The 12,390-nt window shown below is 40.5% G+C and overlaps 1 protein-coding gene across 1 annotated transcript in view; it reads left to right on the forward strand.

Annotated features, from left to right (window-relative positions):
- Positions 1-12,390, forward strand: part of LOC126412599 (katanin p60 ATPase-containing subunit A-like 2) — a 191,911-nt gene that overhangs the window by 112,780 nt on the left and 66,741 nt on the right. Inside the window, exons 4-6 of the mRNA XM_050082265.1 lie at positions 4,875-5,364; positions 5,441-5,609; positions 5,715-5,827. Of these exons, the coding sequence (XP_049938222.1) occupies positions 4,875-5,364; positions 5,441-5,609; positions 5,715-5,827 (772 nt within the window). The remainder of the gene's footprint in view (positions 1-4,874; positions 5,365-5,440; positions 5,610-5,714; positions 5,828-12,390) is intronic.

Below are 12,390 nucleotides of genomic sequence, written 5' to 3' on the forward strand. Positions count from 1 at the left end.
CTGTCTATGGACTTACAAACCATGCTAAATTTTTTGTTGATATCTGGCACAATCACACTGGGAATGTGTGCCTTTATTTGGTTAAAATATTGCTGGTCATGTTGTAATCCCACACAAATAGGCAAGCCCTCTCACAAGCAACTGAAAACTATGCTGTGTTTAATGTGCCTTATGGTTTATATAATTCCTTGTCATTTTAAAGACACTTACTTTTCATGCTACTTTACTGTCTGATACCTGTGTACATGGGAAACTCATATATGTAAAAATATAAACACTTCTATTGCACTTAGTCTTACCTTTATATTAGAAAACAGAGTTGCAACAGTGATTAAACCAACCTCAGAATGGTTGTGGTTGTGGATGGGGGAGGGGGGTCAGAAGGGAGAGAGGACATCATATATACCTGGTTCCAGAATTAGTACTGAGCCCACATTTGTTCTTAGCCTGTAGAAATGATATTCTGATGATTTTGAAGAGTAGTTCAGAACATGTAATGTTAATTAACAACACAAGCATAGTGCTCAAGGTTCTGAACACAATCTTATCAGAGACATATCAGATGTAGCTAAACATTATACTGAAGACAAAACACTGACTGTTCTAAGTCTGTACACCTTTCACACCATTATGCATACTAGGATCATTCAGGATGAACAAGATACCAAATCAAATGTCTACTGTTCAGAAACAGGAATGAGAACTCTTTGAATATCTGCTGGACTAGACTAAAAAAGTACAAAAAAACTTTGTGTGTGGCAAATCTTTTATTAAAAATTACTATGTGGGATGAGCCAGTTAAAAATTAATAACTTCGGAAAGTCAGTAAAATCCTGGCTGAAAGAAGAAGCTTTCTATATTGTTGATGAATTTGCAAATAGTACTGTAACTGTGCAGTTATGTATTGACCTATACATACTGTATTTACATAGGTACAACATATCGTGTGTGTGTGTGTGTGTGTGTGTGTGTGTGTGTGTGTGTGTGTGTGTGAGACTGAATGATGTCTTATGCAGGTTGAAAGATGTCTATGGGCTAGCAATTAAATTAAACAAATTACAAATGTTCCACAGCTGACAAGTTAAGTCTTAATCTCATAAAGGCTCAGATTATGTGATTTCATGCAAGCACAAGTGACCTACCAGTACCAGAAGTAGATATTAATAATTGTACACTAAGTGAAACACTGTGTTCAAAATTCCTTGGGGTTCAGTTGAATAACAAGTTAAAATGGATTCATCACACAGATAAATGAATTAAGAAGCTCAATGTGGTATGCTTTGCCCTTAGAAGCACTTGTCATTGTGTTAACATAGAGACAAGTGTTGGCTTGTTTTGCTCATTTTCATTCCTTATTGTCTTATGAAATTAAATTCTGAAGTAGAACAACTAAAGTAAGTAAATTATTTCCTCAACAGGAGAGAGCAGTCGTAATATAGTGTAATGTAGATAACCATACATCTCACAGGATCCTTTTTAAATGTCATGGAAATCTTGCACTCAGTTTCTCTTCTATTTATTCCTCAATACTTTTTGTTACTTGAATGGAACCAATTTCAGCTGAATTTTGATCTACACAATCGTAATACAAGACACAAAAATAAATTCCATGTAGACTTTGTCTGCTTCTCTTGGGTTAAGAAGTGGAGTTATGAACCTGGGTACAAAGATATTCAAAAGTTCCAGTACAACATAAACCATGTAAATGGAAATCCCTAACAGTTCATTGGAACACAGAAAATGTACATCATTAGCTAATCTTTCTACAAATTATCTGATCAGTTCTGGATTCAAGAACAGGAAAGCTTGTTGGTATTTTATCAACACCGATGAACTTCCTGATAGAAATAACCAACTCTTTATTTGTGCACAACAACAAAAAAATAACACATGTTGAGCGAATACAACCATAGACCCAAAACAAGATTCAAAGCTCACTAAATCTGAAGATAGAGCACTCCTCATTCTATCATCATTCGCAATCTATGGTTGCCACAGAGCCCCCTCTCCCCACTCCACTCTTGTGAGTGCAGAGCCTTAGGGAGAGGAAGTGGATGTTGTCAAATACAGCGGTGTTGAGGGCTGCTCAACAGGTGTTGGCTGATTATGCAAGGTAGCATGACCATCTATGCCATGACTAGTCCTAATGGAAGGCATGGGTGGACTGTTTTTTGTGGAGTCAGGTAGGTCCATGCATGTTGGACTACAGAAGGTATAGTCAGCCATCCAGTAAGGTGGATGGACTGGTTGCCCTGCATGTGTGAACTGTACTGGCACGGGAGGTGTTGGAGGAGTGGCGAAGAGGAAGACATGTATCTTGAGTATCCCATTGCTGTCGAGTGTTGCATCCATATCATCTGGAATGGGGATTGTCCAGAGGGTGGTTATATGTGAAGTGAGCCAGATCTCCCATGCTATTTTCCCTCTAACCCCCAATCCTCCCACCACTACCAAGAACCAGCCACAAAGGAGTGCCCCCTTCATCACCCAGTACCACCCTGAACTGGAACAACTAAACAACATCCTTCACCAGGGCTTTGATTATCTATCATCATGCCCTGAAATGACGGGCATCCTACCCAAGATCCTTCCCGTCCCCCCAAAGTGGTGTTCGGTCACCCACCCAACCTCCATAACATCCTAGTCCATCCCTATGCCGCTCCTAATCCATCTCTTGCCACAACCATCATACCCCTGTAAAAGACCAAGGTGCAAGATCTGCCCAGTCCAACAACCCAGCACTTCCTATTCCAGTCCTGTCACCAGTTTATCCTACCCCATCAGGGGTTGGGCCAGCTATGAATGCAGCCATATCATTTACCAGCTGTGCTGAATCACTGCACAGCTTTTCATATTGATATAACAACCTACCAACACATTCTCCACTCCCATAATTATCATGACCTCAACCTATAGTAATATACTGCACCCTCCACCTAACAGTTTCCATCCCCCCCTCCCCCCATCCTATCATCTCCTCCCCATTCTTACCTCTTACCCTCTTTGTTTGCCACTCTCTGCCAATATTTCCCTGCTCCTCTCCTTTTCACTCGTTTTTTTCTCCAGTTCCCTGCCCCATGACCTGACAGTGCACACTCTGGCAGACAGCTTTCCTGTCTCCCCCCCCCCCTCCCCCCACCACCACCACCACCCACCCACTGCCCCACCTACTCCCCCCCCCCCCCCCCCCCCCCCCACTCACCCATACACCACTATCCCTTCTCCACCCCCTGCAGATTGTTGCTTCCATCCCATGTGATGGTTGCATTCTGGCCCGAGCTTCCAGTTGTGTGCATGAGGTGTGCTTGCTTGTGAGTATGAATGGTGTGTGTTTCTCTGTTTCTCTTTTGCTGATGAAGACTGTGGCTGAAACCTTTGTGAAAGTGTCTTTTACTTGTGCCTGTCTGCTACTTAATGTGACTTCTTTACAATAAGTAGCAATCTATCCTTCCCACATTGTTGTTGTTAGGAAATAAGTAAGAAAGATTAGGGATTAATGCCCAGCTGATGGCACAAGCTGAGCACAGTCATCTCAGATTGGAAAAGGACAAGAAAAGAAATCAACAATGCCCTTTTTAAAGGAGCCATACCAGAATTTGGCTTAAGTAATGTAGTAAAAACTAAATTTAGGTGGTAAGAAACGGATGTGAACTTCCTCCTTCTGAATGTGACTCCTGGATGGAAAGAATTCCTCCAGCAGACCCATAAATAGGCTGGAGTAGAAAGGTACTCCATGAATTAATGTGGTAGTTCTGTGGATATGTTTGTAGCTATTGTTCTTCAAATTATGAACATTTGTGAGTGGCCCAAAGGGTTAGGAAGGAAGTATCAGTGTCAAGAAGACATGGGGAAAGGTAGAGCCAATGACAGAAAGTTCATGGGCATTGGGGATGTTAGCATACAGCAGTGTAACAAACACAGTGGCATGCTTATGGGACAGGAATTGTGGTAAGGACGTGGAGGAAGTGATTAACTTCTTAGGTGTAGATAAGATTGATTAAGGATGTTGGTAAATTAAGGCCGTGGGAATGCTGTAAGGAGCCATGAAGGGGCAACGAGCAGCAAGACCACTAGAGTTGGTTTGTGGAGTTTTCAGAGTAGGTAAAAGGTAGGGGTATGAGGTGAACTCATCTGTTCATTCCATGTTCGTGATACTTGACCCACTAAGAAGGGCTTTAGGGATGGAAGTGCAGCGAGGTTGGAGGAGTGAAATTCTTGGAAAATTACAGGTCTGACTAGATGAAAAGGGTGATTGTAATGTGCATGATATGCAGGTATGATGGGGGTGGGGGAGGGGGGAGATGAGGGTCGTAATTTCTAAGAAGAAATGAAGAATGGACAAATGAGATCCAGGTGTTAAAAGATAGACAGCAACATAGATCATAAACAATGGGTATAGGGATGAATTATTTAAATGCAAAGTTTGGAAAACCTTTTTTGTAACTTAGAAAATTCATAGTAAATGCTATCAACCAAACAATATATTCATTAAATATGTAATTATAAATAAACAGCAGCCAAATAGAATAACTGGGGATAAAGCTGTTTTCTTTCCAAGTGGTAACCACTAATTATGTAAGGTGTTGATTTGCGATCATTTAATGTACAAATTAGTTGTGGCAAGTCTTCAGTAATAGTGTAACTCTAATATCTGTTGTAATGTCACAGTATTGCTCAGTTGCCTCTTCAGACATGTACTTCATCTTCTTTTATTCTCAGGTAAATGTTTGACGTTATATTCACTGTTGTTTTTTGTTTCATTCTTCAGTCCATTATTACCCAATTTAAAATACCATATAATTTTATATACTGCATTAATATTTTATGATCTTTTCCTTTAGTTCTGTTTTTGTCATTGATTATTTGTTTTTAAGACTTCAGTGTTCTGCTCAAAGTCTGTCCAAAGAAGCATGTTTGACTGGTGAATATGAAGTCTGTGACAACATAGACCTTCCAACTATAGTTATGGAGTATGAAACATACTACTATCTAAGATTCCAAAAGTATCCTAAAATATGCAAGAAGGCAGTAGAAAATAGAGAATCAACAAATTTCTCAGTTCCAAAATCAAAAAATAACTTTCAAAAGAAGAAAACAGTACAAGCCAACAGTTCATCATCAACTCTGAATAATGAAAGTAATTCCTTTGAGCAGAAAGAGGGTGGAAAAAATGACTGTAAACCAGATAAGTCAGTTGATGCTGAACAGTTATCTAAGGATTTGCAGTCAGAGATAAAGGTAATACAACTGCTAGTGGCAGACAACAGTAAGACAGAAGAGAATAACTCCATCAGGAGTACATTATTGCAACCTCCACCACATTTCAGTGGTGAATACAAAGATCTGGCAGAAATTATTATACAGGTGTGTATGAAATAATCAAGGCTTCAGAGCTGTCTAAATCTCAGTGCACTATAATAACAAATTCTTAATTATTTAGGATATATGGATGATGAACTTGAATGTTCACTGGGATGATGTAAAGGGATTAAATAAAGCCAAAAGTCTGCTTAAAGAAGCTGTTGTCTACCCAGTCAAATACCCAGAGCTGTTCTCAGGAATTCTGTCACCATGGAAGGGTTTATTACTGTATGGACCACCAGGAACAGGTACACAATGTAAAACTAAAGTTTTCTGTAATATTTATTATATTTATTGTAATTTTTAGTCTGAGAAAGTACCCCGGTGATGCATTCAAGAACTTTATATTTCAGGGAAAACTTTGCTTGCCAAAGCTGTTGCAGCACAATGCAAAACAACATTCTTCAATATATCAGCCTGCTCACTTGTTAGTAAGTGGAGAGGAGACTCAGAAAAACTTGTGAGGGTAAGTGTATCCACTCAATAAATGTTACTCTGAATTTCTTATGTTCTTTTACTCACAGATAAGGTGAGCCAGGGCGTCGGTTGCCAAGAGGAAAGAGGCCTGCAAGAGACCTTGACAAGTGCTTGTATTTTCAGTATAACTGGTCCCAAAAAATGAATGTAATTTGAAAATATGAAGAACAATGTATCAGCACTGTCACTAGTGTAGAATTTGGTCCATTATTTAGTTCAGTTGGGGGGCGAATTTAATCTCGTTGTACCCGCACTCATCCCTGCAAAAAGGTGGTAATTTAAGAAGATGGGACCTGGATAAATGGACTAAACCAGAGGTTGTACAGAGTTTCAGGGAGAGCATAAGGGAACAGTTGACAAGAATGGAGGAAAGAAATACAGTAGAAGAAGAATGGGTGGATTTGAGGGATGAAGTAGTGAAGGCAGCAGAGGATCAAGTAGGTAAAAAGACTAGGTCTAGTAGAAATCCTTGGGCAACAGAAGAAATATTGAATTTAATTGATGAAAGGAGAAAACATAAAAATACAGTAAATGAAACAAGCAAAAAGGAATACAAACATCTCAAAAATGAGATCGACAGAAAGTGCAAAATGGCTAAGCAGGCATGGCTAGAGGGCAAATGTAAGAATGTAGAGGCTTATCTCACTAGGGGTAAGATAGATACTACCTACAGGAAAATTAAAGAGACCTTTGGAGAAAGGAGAACCACTTGTATGAATATCAAGAGCTCAGATGAAAACCCAGATCTAAGCAAAGAAGGGAAAGCAGAAAGGTGGAAGGAGTATATAGAGGGTCTATACAAGGGCAAGGTACTTGAGGGCAATATTATGGAAATGGAAGAGGATGTAGATGAAGATGAAATGGGAGATATGATACTGCGTGAAGAGTTTAACAGAGCACTGAAAGACCTAAGTCAAAACAAGGACCCGGGAGTAGACAACATTCCATTAGAGCTACTGACAGCCTTGGGAGAGCCAGTCCTGACAAAACTCTACCATCTGGTGAGCAACATGTATGAGACAGGCGAAATACCCTCAGACTTCAAGAAGAATATAATAATTCCAATCCCAAAGAAAGTAAGTGTTGACAGATGTGAATATTACCGAACTATCAGTTTAATAAGACACGGCTGCAAAATACTAACACGAATTATTTACAGACGAATGGAAAAACTGGTAGAAGCTGACCTCGGGGAAAATCAGTTTGGTTTCTGTAGAAATATTGGAACACGTGAGGCAATACTGACCCTACGACTTATCTTAGAAGCGCTAGATTAAGAAAAGCCAAACCTATGTTTCTAGCATTTTTAGACATAGAGAAAGCTTTTGACAATGTTGACTGGAATACTCTCTTTCAAATTCTGAAGGTGGCAGGTGTAAAATACAGGGAGCAAAAGGCTATTTACAATTTGTACTGAAACCAGATGTCAGCTATAAGAGTCGAGGGACATGAAAGGGAAGCAGTGGTTGGGAAGGGAGTGAGACAGGGTTGTAGCCTCTCCCCAGTGTTGTTCAATCTGTATGTGGAGCAAGCAATAAAGGAAACAAAAGAAAAATTCGGAGTAGGTATTGAAATCCATGGAAAAGAAATAAAACTTTAAGGTTCGCCGATGACATTGTAATTCTGTCAGAGGCAGCAAAGGACTTGGAAGAGCAGTTGAACGGAATGGAAAGTGTCTTGAAAGGAGGATATAAGATGAACAGCAACAAAAGGAAAACAAGGATAATGGAATGTAGTTGAATTAACTCGGGTAATGCTGAGGGAATTAGACTGGGGAATGAGACACTTAAAGTAGTAAAGTAGTTTTGCTATCTGGGGAGCAAAATAACTGATGATTGTCGAAGTAGAATGGATGTAAAATGTAGACTGGCAATGGCAAGGAAAGTGTTTCTGAATAAGAGAAATTTGTTAACATCGAGTATAGATATAAGTGTCAGGAAGTCGTTTCTGAGAGTATTTGTGTGGAGTGTAGCCATGTATGGAAGTGAAACATGGATGATAAATAGTTTGGACAAGAAGAGAATAGAAGGTTTCAAATGTGGCGCTACAGAAGAATGCTGAAGATTAGATGGGTAGATCACATAACTAATGAGGAGGTATTGAATAGAATTGGGGAGAAGAGGAGCTTGTGGCGCAACTTGACTAGAAGAAGGGATTGGTTGGTAGGACATGTTCTGAGGCAACAATTAGGTAGAGGGAGACCAAGATATGAATACACTAAGCAGATTCAGAAGGATGTAGGCTGCAGTAGTTACTGGGAGATGAAGCAGCTTGCACAAGATAGAGTAGCATGGACAGCTGCATCAAACCAGTCTCAGGACTGAAGACCACAACAACAACAACAACAACAACAACAATGTAGTAACTTCTCTAGTTTTGTGTTTCAAATTGATTTGTGTACAAGACAAGATTGCTATGGCTGCTTCTTCATCATAGTAAAAGAAAGTAAAGACATAGGTCATTGTTGGCTGGCAAGCCCCAAAGTGCAGGTACATCTGCCTTCTAGGAAAGGTTGTTCTGGCCTTGATGCACAATGGCAGCTTTCCTTCATGAAATGGGGGAGTTGTGCGTTTAAGAGCATCTGATGATTGCAGAAGACTGTAATGAGAGTGTGTAGTGTGGGTAATGTTTGTGTTGGATGATGGTAAGTGAAGAGAGAGGGATGAAACTCAGTGCTGGCACATAGCCTATTGTTCTCCAATAGCATCAAGGGATCCACCCAAGCTTAAAGCCCTCGTCTGACAGATGGATCACCATCAACAATGTCACATGCCCTCACTTCATGAGACACTGTAGAGAGAGAGAGAGAGAGAGAGAGAGAGAGAGAGAGGGAGAGGGAGAGTTGTCATTGTTGCAAATGGAAGCTATTATTCTTTGCAAATTGAAAGTGAAATTGTAAACATTATTGATTGTAATGGCATTATTGATGTCTTTAGTGAAAAAACTTGACATGAGGATTTCGAGGTGTAGTGCTAACTTTCTAGGTTAATCTTTGTATTAATGATTTTACACATTAAAATCCATTTATTTCTTTTCTTTACTACCCACCTGGATATCTGCACACATTAGCTTACCAGATCTGCCTGGCAGATTAACACAAGAGTCAGTGTGCTGACCAACTTGAATGTGGTTCTTATGCAATTTCACACATGCAGGTAGGTGAATACCAGGCTGGTACCCAAGTCCCTGCTAAGATAAAGACATGATTCACAATTTCAAAAATGTTCTCATTATTTCACATGGGATAACAATACACACAGACAGATTGGGTGCACAAATTTTGACTTCTTGCAGAAGGGATCATGGCAGGAAGAGAATCCAGCCACTCTCTACCACCAACATTGCTAAATCTAGATTAACATGCTGACCCCATGAAAATAAGGAATAAGTCCAAGAAAAAGAAGAAGAAGAAGAAGATATCTTTTCTTTTCTTTCTGTGAACAAACTGCATCAGTGTGATTTGTTGTGGTGTTTTTCTAGAGTGGAAATGGCTTTATGTTTCCCTCCTTCCCATCCAAAGCGTGAAACCACTTAAGTCTAGCTTGTTGCTTCCCTTGCTCCAACATAATTGGTGCAGTCTGTGCAGCTGGTTCTGTCACACACACTTTAGCTTCTGCATGGATTTCATGTTTCAGATGCCCCACATCCATCACCACTGATCAGGGACATCTATTCTAGTCCCTCCTTTTTTCCAGATTATGCTCTCTGTGCAGTGTTGACATGTTTCTTACAACTGCATACTACCTGCAGAGCAATGTATGTGTTGTACATTAGCACCATACCCTTAAAGCAGCTGTCTTGAGCCATCCTGATTTCTGGTCACAGGTCCTACCATGTATCATTCAGTCATCTAACAGAGATGACCTGACCTCTTCCCTTGCTGATATCCTCTATGATGAATCCTTAGTTATACTTGGTGAGTTAATCAAGGATACAGAGCCCCTACCACAGGCCAAGCTCCCTCCACTAGTTGAGCTTGTTTGCTCACACATCACAAATATACTTATACCTGCACTGCATCCTCACACCATACAGTGAGAGTTCATATACAGTGATCAGGCACACTGTAAGTTTCTTATGCTTCACAGTGACACCATTCATGTGTCTCCCAACCACCGTACTCTGGGCTGCATGAGGTACTTAGCCTTGTAGATAACACAGTGGACACTCTTCTCAAGTGGAAATGTCAGAAAGTTTCCTTAAACAGAGTCAAACCTTCTCGGACACTAGGAGCCTCTATGACCACACATGCAGATGCAGTATTGACGGATGATACCCTCACTGTGGGTAACAATTACTCATCCCAGAGCTCTATTCCCCCCGCCCCCCTCTCCCCCAAAATTGTAACCCCTGACACTAGTGCCTTGTTGATGCACCCTACCAGAAGAAGTAGTTAGGATATGTGGACATTCTGTGCTCCCATTACCACCTGTCTTCCCCTGTTAGTGCTCTGGTCTTCTCCATGAACATACCTGACTTCTGCATCAAGGATCTGTTTCTTCAATTTCATGATGGTGTGATCTTTATGTTTGTCACTTCTCCTTATTCTCCCAACAACTCATCCACCACTTACATCACCCTTCTGTGCTCATTCCAGCTACTGAGTGATGGTGATTAGGGCGACATCACGGCAACCATTGATGGATGTGGTAGTCTCACCATTACTGTGCTGCTACTTGCACATGCACATGACCAGGTGTGTGTGCCAGAGATCCCTCCTTACCATGCAGGGCAACACCTGCAGGCACCTGCCTGATTAAAAGACTATTTGGTCTCTAACATTTGCATCTCCAACCTTCCCCAGTCATTGAGAATGATCCAGTCATGCCTCTCTTGGGGACCTCTCATCACAAGGCTGGTCATTCAGTATTGCTGACTGTCCCTTCTGATACCACCTAACCACTGCTCCACCCAACGGGATCTAGCACTGGTACTGTCTGTGCATCCTTCCCCACACTCCACACTGCTGGGAGGGTGGGGGGGGGGGGGGGGAGGAGCTCTTTGGTGACTATTGATGGTTCACGAACGAACCAACCAACCACCTACTATGATGAATGCTAAGATCTTTGGACTTCAGTCTGTGCTTACACTGTTGTGCTTTTCACTTGTGCTCTTATGTATTTGTTTTATTAATACAATAAAGTTATGTTATTTCTCGTAGTTGAGTTACTTTTCTTACCTCTGATGACTACAGGGAATAAATACTCAAAATCATTACAATATCAGCATTAGTGAAGGGACACAAGGCAGACAATAAATTATGCATCAGGACAAGCATCTTTCGGAATTTTTTTCCAAATAATGTACTGCATTGTCCCAATGTTTGCATTGAAGAGTGATATTAGAGTAGGCCACAAAGGCAAATCAGAAGTTATATCAGAAGGAACTTAAGAAGCTGAAGCTAGTATGTTTCATCACAAGTGCTACCATACATTCATTTATGGAAATACCAGTAATGCTTTAATATTGTTTTATGACAATTAGATCATCTTACACTAACAGCAGTGCAGCTGAAAGAACTACATGCAGCCAGAAATGAGTTTTGTTTTTATGACTATCTGCTGCATGAAAGAGCTGGGAAAATGATGAAGCTATGAAGCTGTTGTGCATTAGTCTTTTTCACATATGGGTGCACAGACACTGTAAATTTCTTAAAAGAATTCTTTCCCTAAAAGAATAGCCTATGCAGGAAAATGATTTATTTTAATAAATGTTTGACACTAGTTGAAAGAAATTCCATCTGTCTTGGTAGTGGTGAGGTATGCAAATTAAAACCACAGTAGGCATCCATTCTGTTCTTGCAATAATCAAGATTTGCTGCTTCAGTAAGTAAAATCTACACTGGTTGTTTAAAAGTTGGCACAAATGTGGACATTTACTTCTTTATGTATCTGTGTATGCTATCCCTTTCATAGGAATGTATGTTAAATAAATGTGTACTGTTGTTGAACTGTGAGCCCCCTTGTTAAAACAAATACATTTCCATCAGAACTCACCTTTTAGACACAGTTTAATGTGCTGAGCATTCATTAAAAATTAAAATTCATCCATGAAACACATTATGCTTTGCACAATGAACAGAATGTAAGGAAGTGATTGCTGACAAAAAGGTTTATTCCCAATAAGAAGTAACCTTGTATACACATAGATATTTACGTACTACAAGCCACCTGAAGGCATGTGGTAGAGGGTATTCTGGTACTGGTCCCAGTAACTTTCACTCTTTTCCTTCTTCATTCATGAGTGGTATGTGAGAAGAATTAATGCTGTTAAACCTCTGTATGAGCTCCAGCTTCTCTGATTTTCTCATTGCGGTCATTTTATAAGATATATGCAGGATGAAGTAATATGTTGCCCGCCCGGTTGGCCGTGCAGTCTAACGCACAGCTTTTCAGGCAGGAAGGAGCACTGGTCCCCAGCACGAATCCGCCCGGCGGATTTGTGTCGAGGTCTGGTGAACCAGCCAGTCTGTGGATGGTTTTTAGGCGGTTTTCCATCTGCCTCAGCGAATGTGGCATGGTTCCTCTTACTCTCCCTCAGTGACACTATGTC

This window comes from Schistocerca serialis, chromosome 7 (assembly GCF_023864345.2).
Source record: "Schistocerca serialis cubense isolate TAMUIC-IGC-003099 chromosome 7, iqSchSeri2.2, whole genome shotgun sequence".
Classification (NCBI taxonomy): Eukaryota; Metazoa; Arthropoda; class Insecta; order Orthoptera; family Acrididae; genus Schistocerca; species Schistocerca serialis.